At 34.5% G+C, this 18,865-nt stretch overlaps 2 protein-coding genes across 3 annotated transcripts; both read left to right on the top strand.

The window, feature by feature from the left end:
• Nucleotides 1–366: 366 nt before the first annotated feature.
• On the top strand, nucleotides 367–16,026 carry LOC123708039 (pancreatic triacylglycerol lipase-like). Of its 2 annotated transcripts, XM_045658493.1 has the most exons (11): nucleotides 377–1,645; nucleotides 2,492–2,609; nucleotides 6,565–6,712; nucleotides 7,055–7,216; nucleotides 8,540–8,635; nucleotides 10,630–10,777; nucleotides 11,520–11,743; nucleotides 12,579–12,744; nucleotides 13,586–13,724; nucleotides 15,235–15,426; nucleotides 15,812–16,026. In XM_045658493.1, the coding sequence occupies exons 1-11, from the start codon at nucleotides 1,546–1,548 to the stop codon at nucleotides 15,894–15,896; spliced, it is 1,578 nt and encodes a 525-aa protein (XP_045514449.1). In that variant the 5' UTR covers nucleotides 377–1,545; the 3' UTR covers nucleotides 15,897–16,026. The 2 variants fall into 2 exon arrangements, with proteins under 2 accessions (XP_045514450.1, XP_045514449.1); XM_045658494.1 differs by lacking the exon at nucleotides 8,540–8,635 and having other exon boundaries at nucleotides 367–1,645.
• Nucleotides 16,027–16,459: 433 nt separating this feature from the next.
• On the top strand, nucleotides 16,460–17,653 carry LOC123708040 (THUMP domain-containing protein 1 homolog). Its single transcript, XM_045658495.1, has one exon. It carries the CDS (start codon nucleotides 16,613–16,615, stop codon nucleotides 17,486–17,488), a length of 876 nt encoding a protein of 291 aa, XP_045514451.1. The 5' UTR covers nucleotides 16,460–16,612; the 3' UTR covers nucleotides 17,489–17,653.
• The last annotated feature ends 1,212 nt before the right edge of the window (nucleotides 17,654–18,865 follow it).

Below are 18,865 nucleotides of genomic sequence, written 5' to 3' on the forward strand. Positions count from 1 at the left end.
GTTATTGTATAGGTATACGTACGGTATTACGATATATTTAATTTAATTGTTAAATCTTAATAAAAAGTTGTTTACTATAATTTCTCGCTGAACTATTGACACAAAGTTGCCAATTAGTTATCACATTTATCGGGTACAAAGTCCAAATAAATCTTTCATCGAGTTTCAGTTCAGTGAGGTATAGGTTTTTATCTAGACAAATCTATTTATAGTAATGTTTTCCAGTACTCATCCTTAATATATTACCTTTGGTATTTTTTACAATCTGTTGTATCCCCCTATATGTTTAATTCACGTCGTAAAGTTTACTTAAAAATAATCAGGATCCTTGTATAAATTGTCTAGATGATCCATATATGAATCGCGCGCATAAATCAATGTTAATTAATTACAGTAAACAGACTGCGTGCGTCAATCGTTAAATAGCTGTTCATTGATAGTGTAACCTCTCTTATCGGCATATCCCGGAACGTCTGGAAACCAATGCGGATCTATTAGGCAACGCAGAACTTTGGACAGTACATATTCATTGTCATTAATTCACGTACATTCCAATTTCTATCTGTGTTGGTCTAGACTAAAGGTAAGATTTGTATTACTAACTCTGAGTTTGAGAAATTATTAAAAGGCCGACAACGCAATCGCGAGCCCTCTGGCATTGAGTGTCCATGGGCGGTGGTACGCCCCGTTTGTCGGCTATAATATTAAAAATATTAATCTTTGAAAATTCGAATTAAGCTAATAATTTCAAGATTCAGCCAAAACGCTTTAGGTGAGACGACGTCAAGCTTTTAACGTGTTAATCAGTCTTAAAGCACAGTATCGGATGAAATTCTAAAACTCCTAGAAAGAACTAGGTAGGCGAAGAAAAAATATTTTCTGGCACGCTACTTCGACTTGACTTATCACGTTTTTAGTCACGTGACCGACTTGGAATTCAAAATTTTTATTACAATTTGTTTTATTATTTGCAAGCTATTTTACAGCCTATATATATTAAATAGCCTATTATATATGTAATTTCCTGGCTTGGTTTTTAATCCCAGATATATTATATTTCACGCGAACGAAGATAACAATATCAATATGATTTCCTGCCCACAATTGGATATATTTATATAGGATAGCGTTCAAAAGGTTTTATCTACCGAATATTCAATTTATCAGAATGATTCGTTATTAATTAAGTAGTAGCATTGAGAAATTTGCGGGTGATCAGAAACGACAGTCCGTCAAACGTACCGTCATCGGAGTTCAATAGAAATTATCCATAAAAACCTTGTCAAGCATACTTCAGTAAGTTTTGTTTCTCTTGTTTTGATCAATGAACTTAGATGGACATTAAACAACAACAAAAAAATTATTGCAAGACCTGTCTGCCATAAGTTTTATCTAAAAATATATTAATTTATTAGTATGGAATAAGCGCGTCTCAGGTAACTACATTTCCATATATAAACAAGAATTCTTCGAAACATCTCATTACACTGACAATCGTTCATAACATATCAAACACTGAACACGTGCGCGTGAGTACGATTAAAAATGAATAGGACTAGTGCGACTTTAATGCTTCAAACTATTATGGTGCTGATGGAAAAGCAGAACTCGTCTGGAGTTACCCATTTCCCGACTGGTTTTTATGGTGAGTTTCCTTTCTTGTGGTGAAATTATTTAAAGATTAATTGGAATTAATTTATGTTATTATTGCATTAAATGTCAGTAGAAGTCATAGTAAGTATCAAGCCATTTCCTGCGTAATAATATTAAACTTTGTTTCGTTATAATTATGAATGCTTAGGTATAAAGACGAAATATCCTTAATATAATAGAACCCTATTTGTTTTAGTTGTGTTGAAATAAAACTTAAATCGAAAATCTATGAAAACAAACTTCCTATAGCTTTTTTTGTACCGTCTCTAAAAGTATATTTTAAGTTTTTCTGGGTTACACCAAAATCCTTGTATAAATACTAAAGTATTGTCTTTTGTTAAAATAGCTTTTACACATTAAGAAAAACACTTTTTGAACGTTTGTCACCGTGACCACGCACGCTGAAAAGCACGCGAAACGTCGGTAAAAAAACATTTAAAATTCAGAATTATATAAATAATTATAAGTTTTAATAATAATACATAGCTTTAATCCATTCAAAAAGTGTTTTTCTTAATCCTTGTATTTGTCTACAAAAGAAAATGTCTTTATTCAAGTACACTAAAGTCCACGTCATTATGTTTTACACTAATATCACGAATATTAGTGTAAAACTCCGTTGGATTGAAGGCTCCTCCGAATTCTTTCACTAGTCTCTGGGCCATTCCAAGGCACTTGACCCATAGCCTATCTCAAATGCGGGCATTGTGACCGAGCTCTTTCTCTTGTATGTGTTACGACTTCTTTTATAAATAATTCAACTGGATTATCTTTGGATCCTAAAGACGTGAGCTCAGTCAAAATACTAGTCTATTATTACAATCATTATATCTTCTAGAGGATGCGGAAATTGAGCGTTGCTATCAGCCATATGGGTGCTTTTCAAAGGCCTACCCCTGGACAGAACATCGGCCTGACAACTACTTTCCAGTGTCCCCAGAATCTCTAGGAGTAAGGTACGTTTAGAAGGCTCTCAGTAAAATGGTGTCCCAGTAAAGGAACTTATAATTAATTTCAACTTAAGCCCAAGAGATATAAGACACAGTTTAACACTATTTATTACAAATGGAAGTTGCCCCTGGCTGGTCCTCGAGGCTTTGATTGAATATTCAATCACATGTATTTATAAAAATTATAATTACAAGATTTTTGTATTTGTTAGATGTAAACCTACTTTTAATTATTTATCAGTAATCTTACAGCTATGAGCTAACACATATATAAAAGAAGACACGTAGACAAAACTGGTTACATTAATAAACAAAATATGTAGCAGAAAATATAAGACAAAAAGAGAGCTGAACCATATACTTAAAAAAAGTTACTGCTAAACAAAGTCAAGGTCTTCCCGCTTCTTCAAATATTAATTCCTCTTATCTTCTTCAATACTCGTATTGTAAAGCAAAACTTCACTTCTTGATTGTAAATATTACGTTAACACATTTTACAGTTTAGGTAGTGCATATACGCCCATTGTACGTACTTAACGAACTTTTAATAGTTAAATTAATATTTGGAATGTGATAACGCGATATTTTATCCATATTTGCAAGATATCACTAATTGACACGTGACCTGTAAAGTTGTAGTTGTACTCTATAGTGCAGCCCCTTACAAACACTGTGTAAAACAAAAAAATCTTGGCGATTAAGGGGATTTAAGGGGCGGAGAGTTTATTGCCAGTTTTTCTCTTCCGTTCTACGCCCTTGATTTGAGAACTGGCAGTAAATGTAAAATTAGAAGCATTTAAGTATATTTCTTTTTTTGACGTTCATAAGTGTACATTGTGTTATCTATATGAATAAATGATTTTTGACTTTGACTTTGTACCGAATAATTATTTACCGTGGGAGTCGCCTCATTATGTCCCACTAATATAGAAATGTTTTAAATAAAAACTAATATGGTTTCGAGGTAAGATCGAATCAGCCAGCTCCTATGTGTAACTTGCATCATTTCATTTCATCAATATCGTTAAGCGCTATGTATATACGGTGGAACTGTCTCCGACATAATAATGCGAATCGGCATGGCTTTAGCCACGTCTAAGCAACATCTGGAAGAAAGTGCTATTGGTATCAAAACAAAAATCATATTTATATGATAGTATCTTCCTGTATGGAGTAGAGACATGGACTATCATTTTTCGAGAAAAGGCAAAGGATTGATGCCTTTGAGATGCGCAGGAGTGTTATGAGTTTGTGATGCGATGGCCGTTCACCAATCAAATGAACCGATCAAGTGAAACTTATCGTTCCAAAACTGTACACTGTTATCGGCGCTGGATAGACACCGGTGGAAACAGTTCAGAGGTTTCCTTGGACGAGGAGAGCTCAAATATGAGCTACCGACCGAATGTAGAGATATAGTTATGTAACGTCTCCGGTGGCTCAATAATCTTGGTATTATGAAACCGCATTCTATAGTTCTATACACACATATCTACGTATCTATGGCAAGTTTTTTTTTTTGAAGAAGGAATCTCGCTGTTGGCCTTAAGGGCCTTTACAGCTCAGCTGGCTGTTTTGGCGAGCGTAGCTCGGCCAGAATTGCGTTTTGTCCCGCGGCTAGCGCAAGGGCGTCTCCTGTGAGACTCGAACCTCGGCTTGGGCCGTCAATCGCCTGAAGGGCAGGACGGAAGCTCACTGGAGTGAGCGAAGTGCGAAGTAAAGGTCCTCGCCTTCCCCGGTGAAGGCGGTTTTTTACCCTAGTCTGTGATTGGCTATTTTTATTATTTTTGGCCGCACGGGCGGCTTTTAATTTATCGTTTGCTACGGTAATTGGATCATCCGGATCCGTTAGTATGTGTCGGGGCCTCCTACGAGCCTTTTTTGTCGGGAAGGGGTAATAGTTGATGCTATTACGCACCAGCGGATTGGGATGGTGTTTAGCCTTGTCAAAGTGGCGTGTGGACGCCAACTTCATCCATTGGGCTATGGTAGGGAGCTATATGGCAAGTTAGTGTCAACTGTCAACAAATCTTGGCACTAATCACCATGCCATCCGTGATTCGTATCATGTTTCAGTCAACTTTAGCGAACAGTAGATGATGAGGTAGAAACGGAAACAGTAATATAATATTATCTACGAACTTTTTTAATAGTTACAATGTTTATTGATGTCCGGCAAGTCTTTCCCGACGCAACAAATCGTTATTTTAATTAGTGGGTGTGTCTGCGCATTTGTGATAAAATTGTTTTCGATCAAGCCACGGACTTTGTATCTTACTAAGTAAACAAGTACTTATACTGTATATTTGTCAAAGAAATTATAAAAAATAGTTAACCAAACTTTTAACAACACGTTATTCAATAAATTAACTAAAATATTGTAGACTAAGAATTTCGACTAGAATTATGTTTGCCATTATAAGTGTTGCCTTGAAGAGATTTATTAATAGCCTGAAATTGTTTTGAGTTATATTTATTAAACCTCACCGCATTGTATATAACAGTATATGTTACATCTTTCTTAAAATACATAACAATGGTAAACATAAATGTTACAAAGATTCAATAATAAAAATATTACACATCTAATTTTAGAATTTCAGAAATATCAGAAAGGCAGTTAACAAAGCTTTTTTTTTAATTTATCGGCCCACTACCGAATATACCAAACTCTGGATAAGTAGTCTTCATTGTTATATTTGCAAGAATTCTTTTGAGATGTGTCTGTAGGTTGGTTTTTTCAGACGTAATTTGGAAAATTCTATTGATTCTGAACTTTGGGCAAAAAAAGATGACAATGTTAATGTTCTGTAACAGTTTACTGTCCTACTTGACAATTCACATAGGAACGTAACACCGGCTAGAGATCTCCGATCGTAGAGATATCATTTTAAATGTCCTAAGTAAATACCTGCCAACAAAAACACTTATTATTTCTCTAGAAGCCGTATGTTAATGCAGTATGCTATATCATACAACAAGCAACGCTCTATAAACAATATCAAAATTCTAATATGACCTAGAAATTATCGACTATTTTTCTATATATTAGTGATAAGTCCGGGGGCTCGTCCGTGACACCCGTCTATCAGACAAAACAAATATTTACATACCGTAATTGCATTGTGACGTATTGATAATTTAATTGTACTTTGCCCGATGCTTATCAATCTTTGAACTAAATGAGTATTGATAATGTGTCGAGAATCTTCAGCCGGCCATTTGATAAGTGACTTTAAATTTCCCGCTCAATAAGTTACAACACCAACTGTCAACTATCATCTAATAATAGACTGCGGTCAAATTTTGGTAAAACTATCACTGGCGAATATTATTTAGACCTTTCAGCCAGGTACACCAATTTTGATTTAAAGTCTCTGGTTCATAGGCAAATATTTGATGAAGACAATGCACCAGTGCACATATGTATAGTCCCGGTAAAAATCCACATAAACTGGGCTATGAATTTTTGCCTCCATGAGAGGATATTACAGAAACAACCCGTTATTTTGAATTTAAGATAAACAGCGGACTAAATGTATCGAGCTAAAGACTGTTGCAAAACTAAAATCCCTATTTGCCGAAGAAATTCTTTATTCGAAAAATCATGGACTTATCAAACTACCCTCATAGTCGTGAGTCGCATATTTCAAAAATGTTCTGATCTTAAATTAAGATAAAAATTCACTGGCTTAAGTACCTATTACATTACTCTGCTAGAACTAGGGTTATTCGACTCGGGCATTAGTGCTTGTGGAGGAAGGAAAGCGCTTCCTCCGTCATAGGCAAGATCCACGACCAGTCTAGCCTCTGGTCCAAAGGCCCTTGGACCAAAAGCCATTGTTTGTATAGCAAGTTGTATAAATTCTTACCGGTTGGAATTAGTGGGTCAGCGCGTTTCAGAGTCTGTCGTCTGACAAATTTTACTTGTCTAAGGCTGATAATTCAAACATTATTACAGATATGCTGTGTTCACGAGACGAAATAGAAAGATACCAGTCCTATTCCAGGCGCATGAAGAGGAAAAAGTGCGCAATGCCAACATCGACTCACGAGGGCCGTTTTATTTCATTACGCACGGTTTTCTTGATGGCGGACATAAGATTTGGGTAACCTATATCTATTAACATCAATCGCAATAGGGACAGAATAATTAGGCATTTTTTGTTTCTCTTTTTATAGAAAAATTTTTGTATAGTCATCTATTTTCATCATGGCGTAAACACAATTTGCTAGAAAGAGACGAATAACTACTAAAAGGAAGGTTAAAACTCTATAAAAAAACAGATACAAATATAACGACGATTAAAGGGTTTTCAAAAAAAGAACAAAGGCGACATAATGAACATTTGAAGAGAATCTAATTGTAGAAAACATGTTCCTAAATGTCAGTTGTCAACATATTGGGGCAACAATTTGACAATTAATATTCAATTGAATTCTCATTCCAGATTCAAAATATAGCTGATGCCTTATTAAATTTGGAGGGAAATGATGCAGCCACAGTTACAATAGTAGACTGGCGTCGTGGTTCACAGCCTCCATATGGACAGGCCGTGGCGAATATAAGGCTTGTTGGGGTTATGACGTCACACCTTATTTACACTTACTACGTAAGTGATATTTTCCATACATAACTCTTTACGAATATTTCGTAAATATCGCATCTCTATATGAAAGTAAATTACATTATTTACCTGGCTTCTCATACGCCTGGATATCTGCTAGGTCTTAAAATCGGTTTTAAAGAAACTATACGATCGAGAAATTTGTGCAAAACACACACTTTTATAATTATAATTAACAAACTAGTGAACATTATTATGCAATTGCAACATAGCTCAAACTGCTATAAACATAGATGATTTTTAGAAGTCTGTTAATAAATTAAAATAATTAAACATAATTAAAAACGTCAAGGTTATAATTAAAATTAAACCCAAAAATAGCTGCAAGTAATTTCCCCATGCTAAAGTGTAATATTAACAAAGAAATACTAAAAAATTCTAATTATATATATATTTTATATGATTAATAAAATTTCAAATAAATTTAAATGTATGTATGATTAAATTCACACAAAAAAAAATTAAGGAAAAATGTGATTAAATTTTTAAAGGCAACATGTATTTATAGCGTTGGCGAGTATTTGGACCATAGATTTGACACCGATTGTCTTTGAGACCGAATTTAACTTTGATACTATTTCATGTACTTAATAAGACATTGTAAAAATGTATATGACAGCTGCATGCCTATTTACATATGGCTGATTGTGCGGATATTTGTAATTGATCGATCTAAAGACTGTACTACTATCTTGGCTTCTAAATTTTCATCTACAGTTACCAAATCAAGAACGGAAGAGAAGAACTGGCAATAAAATCGCCGTCAATCGTTTAATACGCCAGGATTTGTTTTGTAGCACATGGCGCAGTGTTGTTAAGCAATGTTAAGTGATATGATCGACAATGGACATTGCCAGAGGACAAATGCGTTGCCGGAATAAAATTATACAACAAACTATCGTTTGTCGCTTTCGTCGTTTTTACCACAAACTCCCAAGCGAAATTAGAGAACTGTCACTTAATAAATTCAAAAAAGCCCTTGTTAAAAGCAAATTAATTAATAAAGCCTTTTATAAATGTGACGAATACCTAAACGATCCTAATCCTTGGGATTGATATGCTCCAGTTCAAACAATTTGTGTAAAAAACTTGGCGATTGAAAAGAGTGGCGGAAAGTTTCTTGCCAGTTCTTCTTACCCGCTCTACGCCCTTGACTTGCTAACTGGTTGTTAATGTAAATTTACAGTTAATTTAATTTGTTTTTCTTGACGTTCATAAGTGTACATATTTACCTATATGAATAAAGATATTTTGATTGATTGATTGATTGATTGATATATATTTGTGACGTAAACGTTTTCATTTCAGAAAGAACTGGGTTTGTCCAATTTAAACAATTTCCATTTCATCGGACACTCTTTGGGTTCACATTTGGCTGGTTACTGTGGACATTCTCTGCAAAAGGTAGGATTTAAAAAAAAACAATCCCGATTTAACATTACGATCTAGCCCTTTTTTGTACTACACTTAGAAACCGTTTTAAAGTTCTTATACTCACCCTAAGTTACATACATAGTTTTTAATATAAAAATATACAAATGATAGAAACATAAATAAAATATAGTAAAGAGTATATTCCAAAACGTACGTAATGAAAAAGTGAGATTCAAATTACAAATTATTTTAATATAGTGAGATCCTTGCGTTTGATACTTGCTGCACAGAAATTTTATATTAGGTTTCAATTTAGTTAGCTTCGTTGTGTTATCCAGCCAATTACGATTGATCCCCTTTACTAACAAATTGCTCTCCTGTGTGCCCCTCACGTGAGGACACTGATCTAACCTAACTTAAGTCTAACAACTATTTTATAACTAACCCATTTAACTAAAAAGTTTATTTAACATAAAAAAGTATCCAGTAACACTACTTACAGTCTCTATTAAGGGGAGACACTCTGTCCTTGTATACTATTATTTTCTATATATATTACAAAAGAACATATAACGTTATCTCTAGAGATAAATTTAATTGCCAAAATGATTAATATCCGGGTTCTCAGGTTAAATATTAATAAACATTGATTTGGGAATCACAAACGTCATCATATGTTTTGATTTTAACGCAATGATTAACCTCAGAAGAAAATATTAAACAGAAAACACGTTTTTACTTCTGACGTAATGCTATGGAAAAGTATATTTTTTATAATTATTTATCTTGTGAAAGAGGTTGCTATAATTTCTTAAACGTTTGTGGATATCCTCTTGTCTAACCACTGACTGTAGTGGGTTATGTCGAGATGCATATTGTTTTCTTAAATATGCAATTGGCGTTTTGTCGTACTGGCCACTTTGACCTCGAATATCGCCTCTTTGGTTAGGAATGCCAAATTCAGCATTCTTTTTGTTACAGCTATTTACTCCTGCATTTATTTTTCTTTGCGATACTCTCTCTATTTTTAAAATGGAAGTCATGTTCAGAAGAGTTGTTCGGTCTAATACCCGCAGCTGAGTTTCATTATCGGACGTCAAGGCAAAATACAAAATACCATCCGCATCACCTCGACGTCCGTCGTTCCACAACTGAGCGTTTTCTGAGGCAGCTTTTGACGCGCACCACCACTATGTGGAACCAGCTGCCCACTGAAGTATTTCCGAACCAATTCGACTTAGGGTCCTTCAAAAAAAGAGCGTACCAATTCTTGAAAGGCCGGCAACGCACTTGCAATGCATTCTGGCAATGTGAGTGTCCATGGGCGGCGGTATCGCTTCACATCAGGTGAGCCTCCTGCTCGTTTGCCTGCTATTACATAAAAAAAATGAAATATCGCGTTATTAACCAATACTTGTTCCACCGTGGCACCAGTGCTGAACAAACGGCTCGAAGCATTAATGATGTGCTTGGGGCGGTGTCGCCAAAAAAAACACAGTTCGTTTTTGGTTTCGAACAAGCCCCATGGACGGCTGGAGATCAAAGTTAATATTCCATATAAGTCCGAAATGCAGTGTGACGTAGTAGCGAGTGTATATATATATATATGACCTGATCTGTAACGAACTCTCAAGCCTCTGAAATTAAGTGTCCGTGGATATTACTTAACATCAGATGAGCCTCATTGATGACCTTTTAATAGGAGGCCACGGGCAAGCCCGGAAGGCTTCGGAAGCCCAAGGAGGTTTTGAGGTCTGTCACCTGATGTTAAGTAATATTCACGGACACTTAATTTCATAGGCTTGCGAATTCGTTACCGAACAGGTCGTTGGTTTGATCTTTTTTAAAGGATTGTACTGGGATTTATCGTCTCATTTTGCTTTTTTAGGACTGGTGTTCAACCTAAAGGACCAATCCACTGTAATGTTAGAGTCACCGTTGGTTCTAGAGACACATTCCCAGCCCATTTTAATGAAGTATTCTATACTTTATGGGTCTATTTTAAAAATTATGTAATTTTCCAGAAATACAATCTTAAACTGGGACGAATCACTGGTCTTGACCCAGCAGCTCCGTACTTCAGTAACACCGTGACCTTGGTCCGTCTTGACAGATCTGATGCGGAATATGTTGATATAATACACAGTAACGCTATGCCTCTATACTTCTCAGGTATTTTTCTATATATTTTTTAATATGGGCCACTGACTTGATTAATGTTTTTGGTATTATTTCAGTCTAGGGACCCTTTAAGTATTACGTAAGTAGATTTACTGCAATTTAACCCCCTCCCCCTCTTGTTAACAAAAGTTTGCTTACCTCCCAAAAATAGTACATAGACTTATGAATTTTTGTAGGAATCCTCGAAAATGCATTTCGTTTTCAAGCATAGACAATGTGTGGGTAAAATGTGTAAAAAAGTAAATAATTACTGTTGACGTAAATAAGAAACCCCCCCCCCCTCCCCCATATGATGCTTTCGTAATACTGGAACGGCCTCCTAGGGCTCCGGACCAAATTTGTTAATTATTTCAAGTGTCTCTGTATACAAACTGAATTGATATACGATAGTTCTAGTTCGTTTATTTCTAGTTTATTCTCGTTTCTAAATCTTGGGGATTCTTGAATCCAACCCCCCCCCCCCCCCCCAACCCATGAAACGCGCTGTTTCCTGTTTTCTGCCCAATACACAAATGTTTCGCGACCACCACCCACCAATATATGGTGTAACTGGAAAGTCGAAAATAATCCCCGTAATTCAATCCCCGCACCGCATTGTCACGTTTTACAAGAGAACCAACAAATCGTTAAGTAATACTTAAACGCACCCTTACTCTGATGATGGAGTGCAAAGCCTGCTTAAAATATTAAATTTTATATTTCGTGACCAATAAAAATATTTAAAAAATTACAGGATTTGGCATATCCGAGCCAATAGGCCACGTGGATTTCTTCCCCAACGGAGGTTCCACTCAACCTGGTTGTAAAAACGACGGTTCAGCAAATCAAGGGGGGGGAGACATGTACCAGTCAGTGGTGAAATATGTTGCCTGCAACCACGAGAGAAGCTACGATTTCTTCTTCGAAAGTATCGCGCCCAGTTGCCCCTTCATGTCCATACAGTGCAAGTCATACGAGGTACTTATATCTGACATTCGTAAGAACGGAAAAACAATATTAACTAATATTATAAACGTATTAACAGTGTTGGCCTAGTGGCTTCAGCGTGGGATTCTCATCCCTGAGGTCGTAGGTTCGATCCCCGGCTCGAACGGTGAAGGAAAACATCGTGAGGAAACCGGCTTGCCTTAGACCCAAACAGTCGACGGCGTGTGTCAGCCACAGAAGGCTGATCACCTGTTGATGTAAATAACTATATCTTAAAATACCTAAGAATTTTCTTCATCTGATTAATGTTTTATATGTTGATATTTATTTATACTTTGTTACCATAATTATACAAACAAAAAGTAAGTAGGTTACATAAGTTATTAGGCAACAGGCGGCCGTATCGCTAACAAGCGATTTCTTCCAGACAGCCCTAATATGGGTAAATTAAAAAAAAAACACCTACAGAGGGTCAAGTACAAGAAATGCGTAAATAACAAAAAAACTCTAAATAACATGCAACTATAACTGAAATTAAACAAAATAAAATCCAAAGAAAAAATATAAAAAATAATATGTGTAAACATGTAAAAACTATGCCAAAAGTTAATTGACTTACAATTAATATATATAAGTAGTAGCTAATTACGAGGCAGATGAAAAATGATCAAAAAGAAGATTTTAAATAATTGAGACTGATAGAAATTAGAACTAATACTACTAAAATAGCAAAAAAAACGAAGTTATAGGTCGAAATAGTCTCGAAGCAGTCGAAAAAAGGTAGTACGGATGAGGCGTTTTTTTCCTCGACTTGGCACTGACCTTGATACAAAGATCTTAGAGTTGCAGCGCTAATATTTTCCAGGCGTTCCTCGACGGTAACTGCACGAGCTGTGATAACAAACACCTGTGTATACCCATGGGATTCCACTCCCATAACATGTACAAGCGACTTCAAATGGGCGGACTGGTCGATACAAATGCCAACGTCGCCTTATACGCATTGACTGGAAGCACTAAGCCGTTTTGCAGTAAGTACTTTTGTGGAATTTTTCATAAATTTAGAGCTTGTAAAGCTTGGTTCTAATCTATAATAGGTTAGAATCTAATTTATCTCTTTTCCCTTTCGGTTAATTTGTATGGGACTGATGTACTGGGACTGATGTACTGATGTACTGGGACTGATGTACTGATGTACTGGGACTGACGTACTGATGTATTCGGACTGATTTATTTTTGTAACAATTTTTGAATCTATAGATATACATACACGTGTATGTATGATCTTTTACATTAAAAATAAAGTAAACAAAACAAGTTACATCTAAAGTCACATATATCGAACATCAAAATGAAGTTTTTTGCTTGAAATATTCAAAGAATTTTTACAACAATTGAACAATGAGGTCGCTCTGTAAGGCTTGCGAAGTGAGGCACTTCTGTGCTTGGAAGCAGCTAGGCGGCTTAGTTAGTCAGGACTTAAAGCACAACGAGCCTTGTGAGAGTCTAAGTGCGGAAACTGAGTCCTGAGTCTTCAAACCATAAACAATTGTAATAAATATAAACTTTATTTACAAAAAAAAAAAACCTTAGGAAATTCACGTTCTACGGTCGATCTCAGTTAATTATGTTAAATTTAATTAAATTTTAATTTGTATACTTATATACCTATATGTATATTATACTTATGTAAAGAATTTACAAATGTAAAACCCTAATAACGAGTGTTACCTTTAATCATCTTTAATCCTTTTGGACACGCTTTTCACATAATAAATTTAAATCTCCGATTTTTTGCAAAAGAAATGATTTATATTCAACATGATCTAGCACAGAGTTTTTTTTTTAATGTTTAATAATTTTGACCCCCAGGAGTCCACTATGAAGTTACGTTAAAGGTGTCAAATTCAACGGAGAGCAAAATTCACGGGCCAGATGTTGGAAAAATATTAATAACCCTAATAGATAGGAATAATAACAAAAGTGATCATCGGTTTCTGAATGACGAACAGTAAGTACAGTGTAATTGAAGTTATGCTTCGTTTGGCGCGTTAGGGAGACATGATGAGAGTAAATTTTTACAATTCGCGCGCACACCGTCACAAAAAACCGACACTCGCACACCGTCACAAAAAACCGACACTCGCACACCGTCACAAAAAACCGACACTCGCACACCGTCACAAAAAACCGACACTCGCACACCGTCACAAAAAACCGACACTCGCACACCGTCACAAAAAACCGACACTCGCACACCGTCTCAAAAAACCGACACTCGCACACCGTCTCAAAAAACCGACACTCGCACACCGTCACAAAAAAACGACACTCGCACACCGTCACAAAAAAGCGACACCCTCAAGTTAGCATAGCCAACATTTCTAAATAGAAAATGTCATTATCTTTAATTATGTAGAAATAGTTTTTTTTGTGATATTTAAATAAGCTTAATTTAACTAGATAATGCGTTATAATGAAACTTTCAATGTATTAAATACTTTTTTCTATTATTATTGTCGTTTCTTCTACAAACGTAGAATAAGGCAAGAGATAAAATTGTATAGTATACCTTCTAAAGCGTGTACATAAGTTCACACACACACATGTTTTTTTTTTGTAAGATTTCTTATAAACCATAACAATTGACCTCCACTATAATAAATTGATTATAAAAATACCATTAATATTAATAAAAAATAAAAAAAACAATGTTACCTAATAAGTATTACAATCCCATATGGAGTCCCGCATTTACTAGGAAAATACTATGCTTTATGTTACAAATGGTCTAACAACGTAACTGTAACCTAAGACCATACAATTCTAAATCATTTATTCATTTAGGTCACATACTGAACACTTATGCACTTAGATAAAGATATACATATTAAATGCTTCTAATTTTACATTTACTGCCAGTTCTCAAATCAAGGGCGTAGAACGGAAGAGAAAAACAGGCAATAAACCCTCCGCCACTCTTTTTAATTACCAAGATTTTGTTTTATAAAATGTTTGTAAGGAGCTGCAACATTACACCATGTTCCATATGACATATTTAAGTAATTAATAGTTAATTAATAATCATGATAAAAAAATATCAGTCCTCCATCAGTCGTCATAGTAAAATAGAAGAAAACACTTACATTCTCGTGGGTACAATACGTAAATACATACACGAATTAAGTCCGACAAGTCACCACAAGCATCCGTTCAAGAGAGAGAGACTACCCGACACACGAACGCATCGGATCACAAATCGGATCGTTTTTGGAGACTCCACTCCATCCAATTTACCAGAAATTACAAATATTTTCCTTTTTTTATATATTCTACATTTTACCGGTTTTATGATTTCCCGAACATGGCATAGGTCACTTAGTTTTCAAATTAAAAAAAAAAATCTGTATGTGAACATTGATGTTATACGTATAGCTAATTTAATTTCTTTGGCTAAAGTAGCAAGCGGCAATGTTATAAAAAAAATTATTACACTTAATTAACTCTCTAACTTATTTCAGGAAATACTACAGACCTGGTGATGTCGATACGAAACTGATACCTTTTAAGGACACAGGTCTTCCACCTCTCACTGTTAAAGTGGAATGGAAGTATGAAGCCAATTTCCTTAACCCCATGACGTGGCGATTACTTAAATCCTCTAGCCTCTACATTGAATATATTAAAGTGTCTTCGTTAGAATATAATACTGAGTAAGTAAATAACTATATAAAACCTTGGTTCATAATAATTGCTAGAAAAGGAAAAAGACCAGACCAAATAAAAAAAATACCAATATAAATTAAAAGAAAACTATTTTTTAACTGGATTAAAGCTATTTGTATTAATATAAACTTATAATTATTTACATAATTTATAGTGTAAAAGCTATGTTAACCAAAGACAATACTATATATAAATTAAAAAAAATATATTATGCAGTTGTAGTCAAGAATAGTTATGAGATACCTGTGATAAATATATTTTAATTTGATGAAATATGTTTTCTTAACATAATAAACCTAGTGTTTCATATTTGACCGTGTGGGTGATATATTATTTAATAAAAAATATTATATCTTTATTGTTAATTTTCAGTATAACTGTCTGTCCGAAGCTCAAGAAACCAGTGGTGGCTAACCTTCCAACGATAATGAAAACCAAATATTGTTCACATCCGTAAAGTTCTAAGTTAAACAGATGAGAATTTCCAAAAGTATTCTATATTAGTATTAATAGTATTCCAATTAGTAATAAGGGTTGAATTGTGAGAACACATTGTTTGATTTTAATATATTATTATAAAAAAAATATTTTTTGTTTCCTTTTAATTTCTGCAAGATATGGTAGGCTGAAATTATTGTATTATTAATTTTAAAAAAAGACGCCAAACCTGTGGAAGCCGATATATTTTTTTCTAAATTAGAACAATTTTGTCAAATCAGGTACCTTAAAAAGCACAATTAATCAAATGATAAGGTTCCTCGACCCGATATTATCCAAAGGAAAGCGATTTAAATGGATTAAGTATTTATAGAATTATAGTCTGTTAATAATATCTTGACGTGCCAACGACGACGCCCGACGCCGTTATTGTTATTCTAATAAATTTGTAAATTGCAGATTATGATTTATTATTGTTTAAAAGTGACTTTATTTGCGAAGTACCCAATGCGCGCACAGTTGTTTAAATAGCTGTCACTATCACAATGACAGCCGACAGCGATATACGACAGTTGACAGCATAAAATAATGAGGATTGAGCAATGAAACGCTATTGAACTTACTGCTTAGTTGTTATGTGATTTCATAATTCGATTCACGTAATAATTATTGTTATATCACATTTTATTCTTCCATTAACACATTCAAAAAGGGCGTGTATTCCAGTGCTTTAGAATGGGTGACACGCGTAAGAAGAAAAAGTTTTACTTTCGTAAACGAAGAAACAAGTATTTCTTAGAACCCGGCTTTAGAGGTTTCTTTTGCACATGTAACTTCAGGGAGAAGGATTGTGTCAAGGAAATGTACAACCTGCTCAACGAATATGCAGGTAAATTATATCCAGAAGTTGATGGCCCACCACCTGTAGCATTAGCCGATCGAGAAGATCGAACGGACAGTGATTCTGAGAGTGAGACTGATATAGGAGACCTGCTCAAACAGGAAGTCGATTCTATGAAGAGTTATTCACAGAAATCCCTTAAGCACAAACGATTTCAAGTCGTTGAGACTGGAGCATCAAATTGCATTTTTATAAAGACTAATCTACCAAGCCCTGAAGAATTAACCACAGCTATTATCAAGGATGTATGTACCACAAAAGTGCAAAAGACGCGGCATGTCTTACGATTCCTGCCTATAATGGCTACTTGTAAAGCCAATTTACCTGATATAATGGAATGTGCTGGTAAACTTTTCGATAAATTCTTCTTGAAGAAGCCATCAACATTTGCTGTTATATTTAACAAGAGGTTTAATAGTAGTGTATCCAGAGATTTAATCATCAAGGAGCTCGCTGAATTAATTGTACTGAAGAACAGCGGTAATAAGGCAGACTTAAAGAATCCAGGTCTCTGTATAATTGTTGAAATTATAAAAGGAATTTGCCTCCTTAGTATTGTTGACAACTACTTCTCATATAAGAAGTACAATTTGAATGAACTCTATAAAGAGGAACCCAACAATGATTGCGAAGGACCTCAACCAAAGAAATTAAAACCAGCAAATGATTCCAATGAAAATAAGAATACTGAAGAGGCTGTAACACTCTAAACACATACTTTCCAATAGGTTATATACTGTTATACTAATTTTTTCATGTTCTAGGTTAAGGCAACTTGTGCCCCCTATACCAATTCTTGCACCAAATTTTTGCTATTTCAGACTTTTAAATCTTTCACTAAGATGTTATTATAATAAACTTATTGTTTTATGTGTTATCATAGTTTTATTTTAACATTGACTAATCTAATTTATGCATTTGTTATGAGGTAATGTTCATGTTGTATAAAGAGTGACATAATTTACATTATGTAACTCTTAGATAGTAGTTATGCAACCAAGGCAAACAATGTAGCCCCATCTGGCTTTAAGCTCAAGTTATAACTTGTTATGTAACTTGGTAATTGGATACAAGCTGGTTCTATTAAATGTACAAGAGGTAGTTTGAAGTTTCTACTTCATTCAACAGATGTCGCTAGTATACAACTTAAAGCTTATTTTACGTACAAATGTCCACAAAAGTACTCGTTCCGATTTATTACATGAAAATGTCCGAACTCGCCACATTTTTTTAAATTGGTATATTAATCAATTCTTTATTTTATTGACGGTAAATAATAATCAATACATGGAAACGAAATTATTAAGAATTACACAAGTCTGAAGCTCTCTGCGATTTCGTTAAGGGAATCTGTGACTTCTAATATCAAATATATGGTATATATATGGTCCTTTCATACAATACCCACCAATTATACATATTCATTTAACAAATTGGCTCGAATTTCACAATATAAATGTTAAGTATTATAAGACGAAATTCTTTGCTAGTAACTAATGTTTACAACGGTAAAAGTATTTTAATTTACTGAATATCGTAGATCTTCATTCTCATTTAACATTGTGTGTACACTCAGCCAAACTAACTAAGAATACAACAAAATGGCATAGTTAATTGTTCATGCTGATAAGTATTCTGTTAAGATAGTTTTGAACAATGAACATCGTCCAAAGCGACCTACATAGCATTATTGGCTAGTCAATAGATGTCGACACTAACACGCAGTTTTTATATTCAATAAACAAACTATTTATTAATTGTGCTCTACACAGAGCCGATTTGCAAAGCATTTAATTTATCATATTACTACGAAGCTAGTCGGTAAGAAAAATGTTTTCTCTAGGTAATTATCCTATGCGTGCATGCCTGCGTTTATGAGAGCCAAGTAAACTTTTCTAATTAAGTTCTTTAAAAACGTCTCGTTATTTTGTAATTTATTCAGGTGTTAAATAAGAATAACTAGCGCCAACCGCATTCGTGGCTAATTGTGGGTTTGAAAGGCTTATAACGTCTAAATAAGAATGGTAAAAGACTTAGGTACCTACTTGTAAAATGTTCAATGTAAGCCCGAAGCTCCCTTACATATG

This window comes from Pieris brassicae, chromosome 4 (genome assembly GCF_905147105.1).
Source record: "Pieris brassicae chromosome 4, ilPieBrab1.1, whole genome shotgun sequence".
NCBI lineage: Eukaryota > Metazoa > Arthropoda > Insecta > Lepidoptera > Pieridae > Pieris > Pieris brassicae.